Genomic DNA, 19,244 nt, shown 5'->3' with positions numbered 1-19,244 from the left:
CACAAGTGGACAGCAGCGGCGACAACGAAGGTCTTGCGCCATAATCTGGGGTGCAGGACGCCGGCCTTGCCGCGATATCATAGCTTGCTAGGGCTAGATGCAACTAGAATCCGCTCTAATCCTGTTCGTAAGACACTGTTCATGCTGGCGACTGGCCGTCCAGTAGCTCGCTCCACAAAGACGTGGACGAACTCGCCCACAGCTCTGACCTCTTCCACCCCTCGCTCGAAGAGACCGATCTCATACGTGACGCTCGATTTGCCGAGCTTATTCACCCGCAGTCCTAGCTCAGCGACTGCTGGATAGCTGATGGAACCAAAGTAGTCGTTCTGAGTGTGTGCCATCATGGGATGCTGTGGTGAATTCTGAGGGTCCAGCCCGCAGTTCTCAATGAGATAAGCGTTCACGACAGAGTCATACCTTTCGAGAGAGGACATTTAGCCAAGGGGTGTTCTCTCCTCTCAGACTTCTGCTTCCTGAGGGCCGCTACTTACAGAAAGTTGTAGATTGAGTTGTTCATGTGATGATACATGTCGTTATCGGCCCTAGCAAGTTGTGATATCAGCACCGTCCTTTTTTTCCAGCGGCCAGATCTCTTAGGTCATAGATTTTGGACCAAGTCGATCTTGGCGGGCCTGGAAGCTTACCACCGCGTGCGATAGTCGAGGACGTAGGGATAGTCGCCCCGGGTCCTGGCCTTGAGCGTCGCGTAGTTCGCCATGGGTCACTGTCGCCTCGGCCGATAGCCTCTGGGGCGGGAGGGGTTGACCAGAGGCTAGAAAGAAGGGTTTACAGATCAAAGGGGGTGTGGGCGGTGAGACAGGTGTCTCGAGAATAGCCCTTGTTCTTCCTCAAAGAGAGATCGATTTGTCAAAAGACGGATGAAGTGGCAGGCAGGTCACACTTTGCGCCAGGCTCTTGTCAACTCTGCGATCCCGTTAAATGCGGTGCTAACGTTGACATCGTAGATGCTGGCAGGGCGCTAAGAAGACCGAGTCCCGAGGCTTCCTGGCCGGCCTAGTGTCGGAATAAACTTCGGTTAGCTCTCAGCGTTGCCAAAACAGTCCTAGATTGGGCCTCCAGGTCCCCTCAAGCCATTTACGTAGCGCCTGTTCCAGGGGCCCAATGCTGTAAGGTACCCCAGCATTCCTTCCAAATCAAGCTGCCGGGGCCTGTGCTCGCCGGGGTTCTGCCTTCTTTCTCCGCCCTCCTTAGCGCCAAATGATCCGCCCTGGCGCCTTGTCACATTCCCCAAAGGCAATTTTCAGGTGCAAAAAAAGTGAACCCCAATGCAAACCCAAAATACACACAACCACTGTCCTTAAGCGTTTCTTTGTCTTTTGTCGCAAAAGGACCCCTCTTTCTCGGCTAGAGGACCGAGAGAACTGACGAAGCTCTCGATTTGGAAAGGTGCCACTCGTTTACCCCAACCTCACGCTGGAATTGGCATTCGTCCCGCGCCTGCTTGCCCGACTAGCAGGCAAGCGCATCGCGCCTCTCCCGGTCAGGCTCCTCTCAACAATGAGTGCTGAGGCCAACCCACTGGGCGAACTGCCAGTCGGGGCGTTCGAGGAGCTGTCGATAGAGACGGTGGACAAGCCTCCGAAAGAAACTGCTCCCATCCGAAAGCCGCAGACCAAGCCACGCCAAAAGTCCTACAAGCACCCATGGCTCACCTTGACCACCCCTTGCGGTGACCCCTGGCCGAGACCGTACTTCTTTGAGGGTGGCCTGCGGCGTGTCGAGCCGTATTACTATACCTACAATACCTGGGTCAAGGAGAGGTGGCGTGGCCGGGTCCTGATCGATGTGTTCGAGAGTGAATTCCGGGACAGGCCCTTGGCGTACTACAGATCGGCCATGGAGAGGGGCCTGGTGCTCGTCAACGGCAAGGTCGTTGGGCCCGATCATGTACTGAAGAACGGCGAGATGGTGTCTCATACTCTGCATCGTCATGAACCGCCAGTGACTCAAGATCCCGTGGGCATCATCTACGAGGATAACGAGATGGTCGTTATCAACAAGCCCGCCGGTGTTCCCGTCCATCCCGCAGGCCGCTACAACTTTAATTCCGTCGTGGAGATCATGAAGTCTGAGCGAGGGCCGGAATGGATTCCTTACCCTTGCAATCGACTGGACCGCTTGACCAGCGGCATCATGTTCATTGCCAAAACCCCAAAGGCGGCCGAGCGTCTCAGCACCCAGATCCAGTCGCGATCCGTGAGGAAGGAGTATGTGGCCCGTGTCATCGGAAAGTTTCCGGATGGCGAGGTTGTTTGCAATCAACCTATTTTACAGATATCGCCCAAGCTAGGGCTCAACCGCGTGAGAGCTAATGGCAGGCATGCCAGAACCGTATTCAAGAGGCTTGCGTACTATCCCCCGGAAGCGTCAGGCTCCGGAGAAGGCGGCCCAACGGCAGAAGCGCTCTCCGAGGCGGAGCGCGCTGGGCAGCCGTGGAAAGCCAAGCAGGGCTACTCAATTGTGCGCTGTATGCCAGTGACGGGTAGAACGCACCAGCTCAGGGTGCATCTCCAGCACCTGGGCCATCCGATTGAGAACGACCCAATCTATGCCAACCAGAGGGTGTGGGGCATCGACCTTGGGCGGGACGATCCTGATGCTAGCAAAAACACTGACGACGACATCATGACCAGGCTGGCGCGCATGGGCAAGGAAGAGGTTGCGGACGCCGTGGCCTATTACGACGAGATGGTCGACAAATACCACGAAAAGAAGGCGGAGAAAATGTCCGGCGCACTCTGCGAGCTGTGCGACGCACCGCTCTACACAGATCCTGGCGAGCACGAGCTGGCGCTTTGGCTTCACAGCCTGCGGTATGAGGATGCGGACGGGAAGTGGTCCTACACCAGTCCGCTGCCAAAGTGGGCTCTTCCACCCCAAGGCACGAGTGGGCCTGTGGAAGTTGGTGGTATGGAAGAGCTGGTCGAAGCTGTCAAAAACGAGGAGGGCCCAGAGGTGGCATCGTGATCGAACAAAGGAGCAGCGAATTCCAGTCCGACAACTGCCGACAATGGACCTTGGCCAGAGACATTCCACAAGCCTCAGTGTGGCGTTGGAATGTGAATGACACGCCAGTCGTCAGGCGCAACCGGGCTGAGAAAAACGACGAGGCTGGGGAAGTGTGGCTGCTCATACGATCAAGCCTCGTCCGTCGAGCCACCGAGAGTGGACCTTACATTCCAGTCAAAATAGATCTGTCATCAGTCACTCTCAGTTTCGCGGGCCGTTTTCCGCTCATTCTCTTATCGCCTGCTGACTCGAGGCGAGTGACAGTTGAGTTGATGGGCAAAGCCACAACGTTGAGTGGCTGTCGATGCTGAGGCTAATCCACAGCCCGAGCAAACCTAACCTTGGATCCTAAGGCTATCCCTCGATCTCCAGCTTCCTATGGGGCCTCAAGCTGGCCGCACCTAGCTAAGATCTGAACGATCCGCTCGCTTGATGGGCCACTCCACTCCTTGGCGGGCAGATCAGTGGCTCTTTGGCTTGGATTAAGCGGATGCCCCTCAGTCTTGCACCACGATCTCTACCTACCTACGTCTCTGTATGCGAGGGGAGTTCACAGACTACGTGCGAAGTGAGGAGGATAGTCTGGGATCAACACATCCGCCGCCGTTCAAGCCTGGCGATCACTTGGTGGTAAGACACTCTTATCTCATCTTGAAGCATCGAAGCATCGCATTTCAAGGCGCAAACGGGATCGTCCTTTCGGCTTCTCCAGCTAAACACGTCATGGTCATGAGATTAGCATTGATGATAACCGCAAATTTAGACATCTCTTCCAAATCCAGTAATCAACTGTCTGCTTCTGTGCAAATGCTGCCCATTGCGTTTTACCACTTTCGCACAGGACTGCAGAATGCGTGCCTGGCGCGCTAACCCAAAAGAACGCAATGTGAGACATCTGCAGCGCCGTGATAGGTACATGTGGACACGGCAGCATTCCAGAGCCTTCAGGTTCCAGCAAACTTTTGCGGTCGAGCCACTAGGTAGGGTACGTCCTTCACCCTTCTCGCTAAAGAGGCAATGCTGCTGAACTGCTCCAACAATACACATCGCTTTCAGGCCATCGGGATAGTTTCGGCTCGAGGGAAGAGTCGGCATCATCATCATCAGCTAGCTTGAGAACCTTCTACCACCGTGAGACCCTTGGATTCTCGGGGTGGCTGGGGCTTTTCGAACGGCTCAACAGGCCCCCTAGAGCGGGGAGGCTGCCGCTCAGTTCTTCTCACACCTAGAGCAGCGCGGAGAATTTTCAGGTGTGTAGTGATGACAGCGTCCTCGTGTTGCCTCGGCCGCCGTGTCCGGTGGGAGCCTGGAACGCAGGCAAAGAAGGCCGCCGCTCGCTGCAGCCCGTTCGTCCCCGTTAGGGCCTGGCCTGCTTACGAAAGGGTGTACCCTTCATTCGTTAGGAATCTGCTTACGAGAGGGTGTACCCTCCACGCTCGCTGAGGAAGACGGCACTACTGCACAGTTCTGTTGATACTGCCGTTGTACGCTATGCCTCTCCTGATATTTAGCCCAGATGGGCTCGCCCAAAGTACATTCTCCATCGCCTCTGTTTCCCGCTAAACCTATCGATCGCACAGAGGGTAGAGTTGAGGGCTTGCTCCCTTTCGCTCGGCGTTATCCAGGTCAAGTCGAGGTATTCTTGCTAGCACGCCGTGCAGCAGCCCGACCTCAGTCCTAGCAGGCGGTCTGGGTCGTGTACTTGGGCTCTGGAGGGGAGCCGTGCTAGCACTGATTCGCAGCTAGTGAGAACTCTAATTCCAGAGAATCCTTGCCGGGCCCAAGGCCGAATGGCACACCAAGGACCGGGGCCTGTGATTGGGCCGTCATGTCTCGACCAGATCAAAAAGTCAATCGGGGGCCAGCACTGTCTAGACGTCACTTGGCAGCCCGCAGCAGCAGACCCTGCTGTACAGTGACTTCTTGCATCCGCGCCAGACCAGGCCACTACCTAGAGGGGGTCTTGGATCGTAGAGGAGGGTGTGTGAGTGGTCTGGTCCCTCGCCGTCTCCATTCTGGCTTCCAACGGAGATATCCCGGCTCCTGCGGTGCGGTGGGTCTTGGTCGACTAAGACACACCCCCCCTCCACTACCTCATCCCCAGCCACCCTAAAGACACACCTTTCTTCGGGATCTCGACTTTGTACACTTCAAAGTGGTTTAGCAGCCTTGCCCGGCTCTCGTTGTCAGGTGCCATGCCGGGGGCCCTCTTAGGTACTCTCGTCTCTCTCTCTCTCTCTCTACCTCTCGATCCTTAGACGCAGTCGGTAGCTAGTCTATCTCACTGGAATGCAGTACCTGACGGCCACCCCTGCACACATCCACTTCCTCTGCGAGAAGACGTAGTCCTGCCGGCAGGGTCTAGTTGGTAGTCAGGTTATGGGGCAAAGATCCATAGATCTCATATAAGGTCCCCACGACCCTGCCCAGGACTCCGTCTTGTGGATAAAATGATCAAGATCATCGCCTCCTCGACATCCAAGGAAGAATCATCATCACTACTCTCTTCATCAACTTTCCTCTCTTGCCTCTCTTCTCCTCTCTCTCTCTCTCATACACACAAACACAGCCAGCCATTCTTCCTGTGCTATGGCCCTTACCTCCCATCTTTACCTGAATAACCACTTCTTACACACAACACCCCTCGCCACCAAGACCATGCCTTCGTCACCTTCAAACGAGCCCACCAAGACCACCAAGCGGAAAGGTATGTGATTTCTCTCTCCTCTTGACCCCTCCTCCTCCTAGCAAGCCCACTTTTGGACCCTTGCGTCCTCCACCACCACCATACAAGCTCACTCTCACGGGCCCTCACTCACCCTTCGATATCCCACATGCTGACTGAACAACCTCCCCTAGGCACCCGCAGCGTCTCGACCCTCACGCCCACGCAGCTGGCCAGGAAACGCGCCAATGACCGCGAGGCGCAACGCGCCATCAGGGCGCGCACCAAGGAGCACATCGAGAAGCTCGAGCGCGAGCTGGAGGAGCTCAAGTCGGGCGGCGCGCAGAGCCGCGACGACGTCGTCAACAACCTGCTCAAGAAGAACCGCGCGCTGGAGAAGGAGATCCAGTTCCTGAGCGACAAGCTGCGCGAGGTCGGCGCTGGCATGCCCCCCACCACGTCCCAGCACTACCCTCCTCCCGGTAAGATAAGACAGAATCCTCCTCCCCGTGGTCGACCGATCTTGAGTGATGGGTGGCTGACATGAAGGCCCTTGGTGAAGAGAACATGGCCGGCGCACCCAGCTCCGGCGTCTCGAGCCGGGCCTCGTCGTTCGGCCAGAACTCTGGCGACTTCAGCAACGGCGTCTCGTACATCCCCACCTCGGAGCCCCGCGAGCCGTGGTCCGCCGTCCTGCCCGTGTCCGTGCCGTCGACCGTGTCGAGCCCTTCGTCGACGGGCAACGACGAGTACCGCTACATCCCGACGACGGTCGGCCCGCTCCTGGACACGTCGTGCATGCCCACGTCGATGCCCTTTGTCAAGGGCCACGACAGCGAGTTTGACGACATCGACAGTGGTAAGTCTTTTTCTCTCCCTTGACGTTTGCTCTCTCTCCCCCGGTATCGTGTTTGGTCCTGCCATGGTTCCGTTCCCAACGCTAACCGAGAACCGCGTTTCGCCAACAACAGACTCTGGGTACGCCCCTGGCCTCCCTTCGACCATGCCTGGGCACTACGTCGCGCAGCAGTCGTGGCCCATGTACCCGGTCTACTACCCGCAGTCGCCTGCGCTCTGAACCGGGCGCGCGGTCTACACGGCATCACTACTAAGAGGTCCGCATCACTGAAAAAAAGAAGGGCAGCGCCCACCATCCCGCCCCGAGCCAGCCGACGCCCTTGTGCGACCGCCACACGCACAGCCGCCACGTCACTGCGAACAACGAGTGCAGTGGTCGTGTGAGAAAGGTGGTTCGACGTCGGCGGCTCGCCGTGTCTTTGCGTGCGGGGACGAGATAGAGAGAGGAAAGAGACATTCGCGAGACGCGGGAGGCAGGGACGCCGATCGCGCGCTTACACCCACCCGTTTGCCTGTCTCGTTCTCTCCTGCATCGATGTTTGTCACGTCTGCTCCCGGTCCAAACCACCCGGGCCCAGACTGCAGAAGAGACATGCAGATCCTCCCTCGCACAAACGGAGACGGCGCGTGCGTGCCACAAACACGCGTCCGAGGCGGGAAAAAAAAGGTCATTGCATCGCATCACGCAAAGCAAAGCGCCACCGCTGCAGAGCGGCAGGGGAATAAGACCTCGGGCTGGTCTTGTATCCTTCCCGCGGTCGCACAGAGACAGACAGAGGCATGCACATGCCGTCTCTTCTGGTCAGTCCAACTCCGCGGAAAGTCGGGGAAACAAAACGACACAGCTGGTGTTGCTTTTTTTTGGGATGCCCCTCGCCCTCCAACCACCAGAGACCTCTACTCTTTACCGAAGCCGACTTTGCTTTTTTTTTTATCTGCAACTTTCTCGTTTTTCAGCTTCTTCCGCCTCGCAAAACTCGCCTTGCTCCAATTCCGCGCACTTCGTTTTTTTACAGCCACTCATTTTCATCTGCAAAGCACCTCACTCAGCCTGCTGTCGTTGTATCGGATTTCTTCATTATTCTGGGAAAGAGGAGTTTCTATCATATCCACCATCACATTTGTTTTGCAGGCGCTTATATGGGAGGGAGGGCAAAGCATTCCATTTTTTGGTGTGGAAACAGACACACTAGCCTGCCCTTGGACAGGGCCATCCTGGCTTTACTGCTTGTTTTTGTTGTTTTTCTCTTTTTCTCTGCATTTTCATAATCAACAACTGTTCTATACCTCGGGAGGGGAGTAGAGGGAATCACTCCAATATCGCGCGCGCGTTGTGTGTTTGCGTTTTTTTTTTTTTTTTTTTTTGGCTTTGATTAGAGGAAGCCGCATTAGATCAAGGGTCGGATTACACCATTTTGGCGCTTTTAGAACAGCAGACAAACACAAAAGGAGCATGTACCAACAAGGGGAAAACCTTCAAGGGTCTTCTTTATCCATATCCGTTTGGTGTGCGGTGTCATCTTGCTTCTTTTGGAATGGGGGGGGGGGTTCATTCAACTTTGTTGTTTGTTGTTTTTTTTATGTGCATCACAAAGAGATACCAGACTTGCAGAACCCAGTGGGTAAAGTCGGGCGGGATTTGTCTACAACAGTTGAGAGATATTTCCTTTTAATTAGGTTGGGCTACCCGCCTAGAATTCCAATTCTTCTTCATCATACCTTACCGCTACTAGCTACTTCCTCCGTGGAGTGTGTGAAATGACCGGTTATTACATTGTGTGCCTTTACCGAGTGCAAAAGACGCCATTCCAATGCCAGTTGGGCGAACAATAGGGACAGACAGGGATGGGGCAGCCAGATCGGTGCCATTGCCACGTGCCTTTTGCATTGCCCTTCATTGTTCCCCAAATCTCCCTTCGAGTTCCATTTCCGGGCGCCCATTCTTTCCAACTACCTACTCCCTACCTAGCTTCGTTCGTACGTACGTAACCTTGAACGCAACGCTGCCACCGCACAGACACGTGAAAAAGGTGAACTCGGGGGGGGGCAATTGTGATCGAGCGTGTTCAACTCCATTTCTCGCGTGACCCCACACCCCCCCCAATCATACATGTTTGCGCAGCGCAGGAGATCCGAAACCCCCCCGGGGCAAGACACACGAGACAAAACTGGCTCACGGCGGCGGCGCGCGCGGGGGAGGGGGGGGCGAAGAGTGAGGCTGGTGATACGGAACCTGCATCTACCTATTCGGGTCCTTGCGTGAGGAAATGGCGGAAAGGGGAGGGGAGGGGAGGGGTCGCACAGCCGCCACCATGTTTCGAGGGATGGGATGGGACGCCGCCGGGGGAAGGAGGCGAAGAATCTCCTCTCCCTCAAAGAAACGACTCCAAAAAAAAAACAAAAGCCCAAGCCTCAACTAAGAGTGTGGACCGGGTGTTGGTGTTCAACTAGGTAGGTGTTAGCTAACACAAAGATGCGTGTGGGCTGCAGGCCGGGCCTGCAACTGGGACGGTGGGGAAAACTTGGAGGAGCAGGCCAAAACCGGCATGTTCCGTACCCAAACGCTACGTACAAGTACGTTTCTTGTTGTCCTTGCCCACATGCAGCAGCACTTGCAGCACCACCAGCATACACCCAACTCCCTGTGCTTCTTCGCACAGCCCAAGCTAGCTATTGAAGTTGTGGTGAAAAAGTGTGCAGGTCATGGTGGTCTCGTTGCTTTCCATTACCCCGCAGTCTAGTGCAATCAGCGATGCACTCTGTTCGCTGTCCGTTGGCGCTAATTACTGCAATCCGAAATGGGGGTTGATTAGAGTTGAGTTGGGAGAAGTGGGAAAAGCGAATCGAGCCTCACAGGCTTTCTGTCGTAGGGCCTTGGCTGATGCCTTCTTTTCTGTTTCTGGGATGGGGAGGGCGGATGCTTGCACCCATCCCCGGGAAAGGGTATATCTACCTCTCTCTCTCGTTGTCCCGAGTCCCAAGGACCAAGGAAGGGGGAGGGGTGGGAGAATCCGGAGAGAAAGTTTTCCATCCCAGGTCGTGCCCAGACAACTTATTCACAACTTACTCTGGTCGACAACGGCGAGATGGTCCATGTCGTTGCAGAGGGGGGTGGGGACCCGGATGCTTGGTTTCCGCCCCAGTGCCCCCAGGTGTAAAACCGCCCGGGCAGCACATTTCTGGTCGACAACGGGCGACATGGCCTGCGGCTGCGTTTCACTTTGAAAACGAGACGACAGAGAGCGAGTAAGGACCAGAGCAATCCCCACAACTGGCTGTGATAGTCAAGGTGTAGATACTACTCCGTAGGTTGCCAAGTGCCAGCGTGTCATGGCCTGCTCTCACCTCACCTTGATCCTGTCCCGGTCAACGCCATACGACAGCGGCACGTGCACCCCACACCGGCAGTTCTCCGAGTCTCACCGAGCCATGTCCGTTGCACATGTCAAAAGACAAAATAGAAGAAGGCTCCTACCATGTCGGTGATGATATAAGCCATCCTTGGAAAGAAAGAGCATGATGCAGCCATGGTGTGTATGACAAGCAAGAAAGGACACGCCGCGTGGAGGCAAGGTAGTAGCGAAACGACAATCCCGCATGATATGATGGGGGTTAGCGCACTAGGTACACTAGGTACCGGTGCTACGTCGTCATGACTTCAACGTTAGTAAGGGTCCTAGAAAATAACTTCAATATTCCACTTGTCAGCGGTGGTGCACTGAAACTGGACAGCGACAGCGTGTTGCAGATTGCTTTGCATAGGGAGGGAATTCGTCATGACACATCATATTTTCCATAGCAGTGAAAGGCAACCGTAACGCGACTTAGATTGTGGTTGGATGTCCTTCGTCAAAGCGCGGCGTCGGTGACCGCAATTTCGAGATGGGTGGTGGCTCACAAAGTGCACCAGGGCCGCCGCGTGCCGCCGGACCACCGGCCGGACGCTGTTGGGACTGGGGATCCTCGCGATTGTCATCCTGCGATTTGATGGAAAAAAGGACAGCAAAGAGATTGCGCATCACATGAGCAGCAGGGTGGTGTGGGCGGAATTGCTTGAGTGCAATGGAAGCATGCAGGGAAGAGAAAGAAGGCTGCCGATCCTCTGCCCGTCTTATCGATGCAGTTGCTTGCTACTTGCCCCAAACAGGTCAAACCAGGGTGGTGATTGGTTGCAAGCTCGGCGACCAGACGTCCGAACGGGGAGTTCCTGTCGTCCAGAAACACCCCTCGCCAGAAACCTGGACAGCTCGGCTGTCGAGACGACATATGCTGGCGCACAAATGCAGGTCGGTTATAGAGCGGAACATGTTCGCATCCATCTGGCGACTGCCGGCGTGTGCAGTGCGGAATACTCGTACATGTAGGTAGGTGTGTTTTGGTACGGTCAATGGAACATCCCGGAAGGGCTGGATGTTGCAAGCAAGGGAAGACCGGGATGCTGAAAGCTCTCTTGAAACGCCCTGGGCGGCTGAGCAGGGGGGGAAAGGCGGCACGCCGTCGCCATTTCCCCCGCAATGCCAAGTTCGTAGATGTAAGATAAAGTTGGCAACGGAGGCGCAAGACAAGAAAGGAGAGCAAAAGGCGCGCGAATCGGTGCGCCGTGTTTGACGATCCCCTAATATGGCGGCATGCCTGTTTGGGCATGCCCTGGCCACACCGTGACATCGCCAGCTGGCGGTATGCATCCGCGCTGTGCGAACGGACACAGAAGCACTAGCCAGCTAGCCAGAGACCCATTCCCGTCTAAAGTGGTAATTTGGCGAAAAGGGTGTACGCCGCAAACGACCAAGGCACGCGAGCTGCATCCCAAAGAGTTCTGGAAGGTGCATTGTTGATACAGGGGGATACAGGGGTGATGCTGGAGTTCTCGTGGGGCGCGCGGCTTTTCCAGAGCGGTCAATTTTAGCTGGTCTTAGTGCATGCGGCCGGCTGTAACTTCGGACCCCCCCTCCCCCACTCAGATGCAGATGAAGCAGAGGATGCAGCTTCTTGATGCCTGCCGGAAGCCTCTGAATGCCTGCCGGGCGGCTGGATGCCTTGCCCTGGGAAGGGATGGTTGATCTTGCTCATCTTGTCTGCAAAAACCCGCGAATAGGAAACGTTGACGCGCATGCGTGCCTGTGTGCTGGGCATGACGAAAGCGCCAAGACGTCGGATTTGCATGCATCTTGTAGATTGAAGGAAAACTCTTCCCCCTGGCAACACAGGACGTTACATTGAAGATGGAAAAGGACGCGATTTCGTAAGCTCTTTTTTCCTCACTGAGAGGGTCTCGGACTCTTGGTGGATTTCACCTCATGTACGGGTATTCCTCATCCAAACGGTTCGAGACTTTAGAGCTTCAACTTGAGGCGCTTCCTGTTACTAGTGGTTCTCCAACGACCGGGGGGGTTCACGGGCATGATATTTAGCGAAGGCCAGAGGATGCGTGGCGTTGGCGCCGAACCAGTTGATGCTGTGAAGACGGGTTTCGCGGGCATCGTTGTTGGCTGGTCTTGTGGAATGGCCTCGATGCTGAACGCCAGCTTGTGAAGCAGGTATGAGCCTCCATCGCCATCGTTCTTTGAAGCTCTAGGGAAAGGGGAGCCCGCTAGCCAAGGCTGGTCGAACGAACGGCCGCCGACATGACGCCCCATGGGTCAAGTGAGGGCATCTCTGCAGTCGACGGCGCCGTGACGGCGCGAGGTAGCGGCTTCAGGAGTGCTCGAAGGTGGTTCACATCGCGGCCGTTTCAAGGTCGGCTGGTGAGCTCGGCATTTTTTGCTTTAACGACACGCCCACTCCATGTCATCAAATATCTCGTTCCAAGATTCGAATGCATCAAATCAGAAAGGTGGGTGGCCTGCATCTGCATCAGGGAAATCATCAACGGCAACGAAACGAGGGCGGAAGGAGGCCCGTGGCCCGGCATCGTTTGCGGAGACGACAGGGCGCCGGTCGCCATCTTCCAAGGGTGGGCGCTCGTCTGTCGTTTCAAATCCTGCACAGCCTTATCGCTCAGCAATAGAGGACAGAAAGAGGTAGTGCTTACCAGTTGGAGACGCCCGCACACCCTCAGGATAGCTCGGAGCACACATGGACATCCCGCTCCTGGTGGTTTTTGAGATGCTAAATAGATTCACTCGGGTCCAGGTCCAGGTCCAGCTCCGGGCGTGTGTCGGCGCATCGGCCGACATGGACAAGGGGCCATTCCGTAGTGGGTAGGGAAGGGAAGGGAAGGGGGCCGCTAGCCTGGTCCCCGGATCCCTGCAAGCACATGGCCGACGACGTAAATGGGGTGTCGGTGTAGAAAGAGGCCGCGCTTCTCACCGTGTGCGCCGAACCCTTGACCTTGGATGCCTACTGTGCGGTCAGGCCGACACCCGTAGGTTTGTCTCGGCTCCTAGCGAATCATCCGAAAAGGATGGTGGTCCGCCTCTCCCCGAGGAGAGAAGCTTTTCTTCTTTGCTCACCTCGTCACTGTTGAGGACTTTGGCCAGCCAGCCTGTGGAAGGCCTAGCGTCGCGGGTGCGTGTGCTAGTACGGAGTAGGTGAGGGAGACAACAGCCAAGCCAACCACAGCTTGTAGCGCGAGGGTGAGAGGGTGTGATAAGTGTCGAAATTGAGCGAGAAAGCCGTCTGCATGCCAGACAATTTGGAGGAATATCTGCATGCAACAAAGCAGGGACAGATGCGGATATGACATTTGATGCATGTGAGGTACTTTTACAAGCATTAAGCGCTAAAGTGCCTGCCTGCCGATCTGCCATTACCTATTACTCTACGGTCGTACATTGCCCTTCCCTCGTTCTTTCCTCTTTGAGGTCGCTCTTTCCTTTCATCAAACAGGGAGTACACACCACCACACCTTCCAGAAGAGCGGCGTCCTCCACCATGCGGACTCCAGCCCGATTCAGCTGGACAGCCGTCTCAATCGAGGGGCCTCCTACGAATGAATGGCAACATTGAACGCTCCTCAGCCATCAACCCTCGTGTCTCGCCATCACACCCCTCCCCCTTCGCATCCCCCTTCGTATCCACGTGGCATGTCGCCTGCCACGTTCTCAACACGTTTGTGGCGAGAAAGCAACACCTCTTGCCCTCATGTGGTGTCTCGGGTTTCAAAGCCCACGAAGATGACGCTGCTACGATACCCGTTCCCCGTTGATCGGCAGCGCCGTCCCCTCCCGTCCGCAGAACAAACGAAGCTGGTGCGTCAGACGCCCTCGAGTCGCGGGCCATTATGCTTAAAGGAGTTATCTGCATGCAATCACATCCGATGCATTGCCAAGGTGCGGTGACAAAGATCAACCATGTGCACGGCCATTCAAGAAGAAAAGGGGAGCAGGAGAGTAAGGATCAGCCATGGGCACGAGACGCTGTCTTTCCAAGTCATTACAATGATATGGATGCGGCGCGCTACTTGTTCCACGTCTATCAAGCCTGCACCGAAGCTTTTTGGGATGTGATTACCTGCTGTGCAGCCTCGATCGATTTCGTACTCGGTCTTCGCTGCAAATTAGAGTTCAGCCGCTTCGAGAGATCACCACTAGCCTCAGCCATGGAACTTTTCTCGAAGCCTGTCGCCGTTCGGTACCGGTTCCAAGCTCCTTCGGTCTGACCTCACCATTATACTGCACCCCAGTCTTAATCAGATTGGATGACCGAAGAGGGTGGTGGGTGGCTGGCTGAACAGCGCCTGTGTGCCACCCACACCCGGGGAAAAAGCTTCTAACCTGCCGATCGCCAAATTGCTCGGCTACCGCATCCGATCGGCTGTGTACCGGTGAACATGCCGTATGAGGTACCACCTTCCGCACCTTTCCCCCGTGCTCCGTCCCGGGCATACGGAGGCGCTGCCATGCACCATTTGCACACCGACTTTTTGCTCGAAAGGCACGCTTTGACTTTGATGTCGTACCCTCACTGGGTCCGATATTCTCCGCGAAACGCAGACGGATGACGTGAGAGAAAGCAGTACGCAATGATAACGACCCAGCTTTCCTTCTTTTGACATCATTGGCCGCAACCTGTCTATCTCTGGTTCAAGCAAGTGCTTGTATTTGGTGCGCAGTGCGTCAACGCGTCCTGTTCGCGCAGCACAGAAGTGAAGTTTCCATACTGAATCAAGGATCACGATGATGTATCAGTGCAGATCTATCGTGATCTTCAACTTCTCGAGGGGGATTTGCAGTGTTAAAAGGACAATACGAGATTTGATTTACCGCGTCTCGAGCTTCTAGAAGGATTCCACGCATGGGTGTGTGGGTTGAAAGGAGAGATTTGCACAAGACGTACAGGTACGGAGAGGACAATCCCAGATACAAGCAGCGCGATCATTTGCCAAAAGTAGCATGGCTAGGCACACTCATTATCCTTGCAAGCTCATGGCGATAACGTGCCGCGAAAGAGGGTTGCAGGCAAAAGATCAAACTTAATCGGGTTCAAGAACAACACCCTCACCAACCAAAGGGAAGACGATCACAATACAAAAGCAGAGGGGATGGAGGCAACCTATCCGCTCGCGCTTGCACTTGCATATATGCCCACCCCTTCCTTTGCTTCGCGCCATCGGTCGGCTCTGCTGGCACGTGGTGTGAATATTCTAGAGGATTTCCCTTTTGGGTGAATATGATACTATGGCTTGCTTGAGAGTCTCTAGAGCCGATGCACTGTGTCGACTTTTGCCCACTGCATCAACCCGACAACTGGGTCAATCAAATATTGACTTTCATTAGAACGAGACCGTTCCCCTTCACCATTTGCCTTAGGGCGACGAAGCGCAAGCTTAGTGCAACTCTGGAACCTTAGCTTTAGCAACCCCCCAGAATTGACTAGCGGGAGAAGTCTAATCTGGGGGCGGGTAGAGAGAGAGAGAGAGAGAGAGAGAGAGAGAGAGAGAGAGAGAGAGAGAGAGCGGGAGCGGGATGAGCTTCGGCAAATGCCCAGCTTGACGATGGGCTTGTTTCAGGCCTCAAGTAGCGGGTTGGGGCTTGAGAGCGGCTATGTCGATTGCCGCTATCCGGATAGATAGTGTATGATACTGAGTTGTCTCCTTTCAGACAGGCTTACCCGTGTCTTGTGGGTTTGTTCCTCGAGGACCTATCAGTCTCGGATTGTCAACTTGTAACAGTGAAGATGAGCGCAATATGGCCCTTGCGAATCTCCTATTGTTGGAACTTGTGATACTCTTCTTCTAGCTGTTGCGACAAGAGTAGCGTTTGATTGAAGCGACTCGACTTGGACCACAGAAGCAATTATCAAATAGTTTTTCGCAAGTATCAGTCATGGTAGGGGCTTCCCGAGGGGGTTGAACCCTCGTATGATCAGCTCCCGTGGACAGACCACATGTCTTTGCTTGTGCTTATGCTAGCCTCGCCGCTGTCAAGATCAGGCCTGCACCTTTCCTTGTATTGCATTAAGCTTACAACTCCCGAAGACCGTCTAATACAAGCACTTGAACTGCTCAAGCCTGTGCACATCTTGCATAGATGCAACTGTGGCTAGGCGAGATGTAACGCATTAGTCCTCTAAGACTGCCAGGCTCTCAGAATGTAACAGGAATACCAGCAACGATTGAAGCCGACGCGTGGATGGGTATGAGAAGTTGAACCGACTGCCCGGTCTGGTATCTGGGCGATCCAATCGTCTCAACTTTGCTTCAACTCATGAACGTCGGATTTTGAAATGGTTCCTTACATGAACTGAGCCGCAAACGAGCATTAGACAAGTATTTGTTAGCCTATTTCCCCGAAGTCGCCCGAGCAAAACACCAGCGTGGGCGATTGTTTGGTGGACGATGGCCCGTCTTGATGCAACACGACCTGGCAACGACCCGAGTTCAAGCGCTGTCCATCCCCAGGCCGCTCACCCCCGCGTGTCAAATGGAACGTGTTATTGCCCCGAGATCGAGTATAAGTGGCGCCCCCGTGTCCTGGTCCGAATGGCCCAGAGTTGCATGAATCTGGACCAGCAGGGCCAATCACGAGGGCGAACCCCTCCATGCCCAGCATGACCCCGGGAGGCGCATGTGAGCGGGGGGCGCGAGCGAGAGCAAATCATTCGCCAGGAGGGGGCGAATGCCAGCACTTTATCTCCTTCCCATCCCAGGCTTTGCTTGTCGCAGCGTTGCTTGCACTTCAGGGGATGGGCCAGCGCCAGAGCCAAAACACCCTTTCCGTTATGATAGAATGCTACCACAGCCTGAACAGGGGTATCATCCCGAGGCCGCCACACACATGCTTTGGCAGGCGATGCATGTGGGTGGCGTCGCGCTGCCTTCTGTGCGAATGACAGCTCCTCGTGGGCTCTAGACATGCTCGTATAAAATGAAGACTCAGGGAACCGTGGGATAAGAGGAGATCGCCCTGCTTTCACTGCGCCCTGGTCGACACTAGAGCTGTTGCTGTACGCTTGTATGTGCTGCTCGGCTGCTTGAAACCGACTCTGGAAACTCAGCCTTCGATCGCCCGTCCCGCCCAGCAGCAAGCCATGTCTCTCCGCAGCTACGTCTCGGCCGCCCTGCTCCTCGCCGGCGCGGCGCTGGGCCAGAGGAGCTGCAACGGCTCGCCCGAGCTCTGCGGCCGCAAGTACAGCAACGTCACCTTTGTCGGCGCGCACGACAGCGCCTTTGTCGGCTTCCTGCCCGTGCACAACCAGTACCTGCCCCTGGACCGGCAGATGGCGCTGGGCGTGCGCTTCCTGCAGTCGCAGACGCGCAAGAAGGACGGCGGCATCGAGATGTGCCACACGTCGTGCATCGAGCTCGACGCCGGCTCCTTTGCCGACTACGTCAAGCCCGTCAAGACTTTCTTGGACGCCAACCCCAACGAGGTCATCACCATGCTCGTGACGAACCCGGAGAGCATCGCCGTGGAGAAGTACGGCGACGCGTTCAAGGCTGCGGGTCTGGACGGGTATGCGTTCACGCCGGACAGCAAGCTGGCGATGGGGGACTGGCCTACGCTGGAGCAGATGATTGATTCCGGGAAGAGGCTTGTTGTTTTTATGGGTGCGTCGCGAAAATGATATATTCAATTGTGCTCTCTTTGAGGGAGGACAGTCTTTGGTTCTTTCAGAAATACTGACAGCAAGGGATGCAGACTACCACTCGGACACAAGCAAGGTCCCGTACATCCTGGACGAGTTTGCCTACTACTTCGAGACGCCCTGGGGCTGGACCGACCCGGCCTTTGCGCAGTGCGATCTCGATAGGCCCGACGGCGCGAGCCCGGACGGGCGCATGTACATTGTCAACCACATGCTCAACGTTGAGCTGGACATCCTTGGCTTCAAGATCCTGATCCCGGACCAGGAGCACGCGGAGCAGACGAACTCTGTCATGTCCATCATCGCGCAGTCGGACCTGTGCATTGCGAAATATGGGCGCACGCCCAATGTCGTCCTGGTGAGTTCACAGATCTTCTTCGGAATTTGATTGGGGGAGGATAGTAGAGGTGTAGGTGTTGGACTTTTACGACGAGAGCTTACTGACCTGACTTGAATAGCTTGACTGGGTCAACAGGGGAGACGCTATGGGCTCGCAGCGTATGCTGAACAACCTGTAGTAGATATGCATCTGGGAATGCATCCGGTAAGTCTATGGAACAATATGGGCGGCCAACAAATCTGGATATGCCTTTTATATTTCAACATGTATATTATATTGCGTGGCGTCGTGAATATAAGAAGTTGGATACGTAGTCAAACAAGCTTGCATAGCAGCACGCTTCACAGATCGTTAGTGCTACGTGGCTAAACTGTGTCATAATCGGATTTTTCGAGGCTCTTTGAGAGACACGCGACGGAGGACAATGAACCGATGCCTATGTATGGCTCCATGATGCGTAGTCTTGTCCATTACTATCAGATGAACGGCTGTCATTCGCTTGGCAGATCAGCATGTAATGTTCAACGTCTTGCACTAGTTCAGAGTCCGTTGAACACAAAGATACTCTAAAGCTTCCGAGTGTTTGAACCAATGCCGGATTTTGGGCACAAGCAACTCCTGGTTTCTCTGCTGCATCTCTATCTGTCAAATACTGAACTGCGAAACATGAAGCTCCCCCAAACTTCTTACATACCCCCAAGAACAGTGCAAATAACTACACTACTTCCAAATGCCGCATCCGTCTAAATGACAAGAGGACTGCGGGCGGTGACCTTGATCCAACCAAAAGGTGAGGAGCAAAAAGGCAGAAAAAGGAGACCGAAAAAAAAACCCAAAAAAAATAGCGACAATGGCATCATCGGGAATCGAACGCAGACTAATTGCACCAGGATATACTCACTGAAATGCCGCCGTTTCTACAATCCGACTCCCTAACCACTGTGGCATATTGCCACAAGTCGCTATTGTTTAGGAGTATAATTATTCTTTACTATAAGGCCTTGGCACTTCCAACTTAAAATCCTCCACTGATCACGTCTCGTAGCTCAATGGGTCTCCCTCGATCTCACACCACTGAAGAAACTCTTAACCTTTACCCGTTTCATCAATTGCACAAGCACTCAGTTGGTTGGTGCAAGACGGATAGCATTTCTTCCCACGCGAGTCAACAACACCCGGCCGGAAGCTACTCCGAGTGGGCTTGGGCTCCGTCCCGCCTGCCAAGACTCGATCCAACGGGACCGCCATCTCCAAGTCCGTCGGACCCCGGATCCGCATCCTCGGCTATCGGTGGCGTCAGCGCTGCCAAAAGTGGGGCGG

At 55.1% G+C, this 19,244-nt stretch overlaps 4 protein-coding genes across 4 annotated transcripts; 3 read left to right on the top strand and 1 right to left on the bottom strand.

Moving 5' to 3' along the window:
- Positions 1-77: 77 nt before the first annotated feature.
- E0L32_007082 (uncharacterized protein) lies at positions 78-344 on the bottom strand (the record flags this gene model as incomplete). The annotated part of the gene is made up of 1 exon (XM_031141786.1): positions 78-344. One exon carries the CDS (start codon positions 342-344, stop codon positions 78-80), a length of 267 nt encoding a protein of 88 aa, XP_030993907.1.
- Positions 345-1,521: 1,177 nt separating this feature from the next.
- Positions 1,522-2,991, top strand: E0L32_007081 (uncharacterized protein; the record flags this gene model as incomplete). Its single annotated transcript, XM_031141785.1, has 1 exon — positions 1,522-2,991. One exon carries the CDS (start codon positions 1,522-1,524, stop codon positions 2,989-2,991), a length of 1,470 nt encoding a protein of 489 aa, XP_030993906.1.
- A 2,700-nt stretch (positions 2,992-5,691) lies between these two features.
- Positions 5,692-6,776, top strand: E0L32_007080 (uncharacterized protein; the record flags this gene model as incomplete). The annotated part of the gene is made up of 4 exons (XM_031141784.1): positions 5,692-5,740; positions 5,893-6,180; positions 6,261-6,557; positions 6,670-6,776. 4 exons carry the CDS (start codon positions 5,692-5,694, stop codon positions 6,774-6,776), a joined length of 741 nt encoding a protein of 246 aa, XP_030993905.1.
- Positions 6,777-17,026: 10,250 nt separating this feature from the next.
- On the top strand, positions 17,027-18,102 carry E0L32_007079 (uncharacterized protein; the record flags this gene model as incomplete). The annotated part of the gene is made up of 3 exons (XM_031141783.1): positions 17,027-17,546; positions 17,638-17,942; positions 18,043-18,102. The coding sequence occupies 3 exons, from the start codon at positions 17,027-17,029 to the stop codon at positions 18,100-18,102; spliced, it is 885 nt and encodes a 294-aa protein (XP_030993904.1).
- Positions 18,103-19,244: the final 1,142 nt, after the last annotated feature.

The sequence above is a fragment of the Thyridium curvatum genome (genome assembly GCF_004353045.1).
Source record: "Thyridium curvatum strain D216 chromosome Unknown NODE_42_length_358865_cov_86.645117, whole genome shotgun sequence".
NCBI lineage: Eukaryota > Fungi > Ascomycota > Sordariomycetes > Thyridiales > Thyridiaceae > Thyridium > Thyridium curvatum.
Note: the sequence above shows the minus strand (reverse complement) of the source record. Positions and strands in the feature narration are given on the sequence as shown.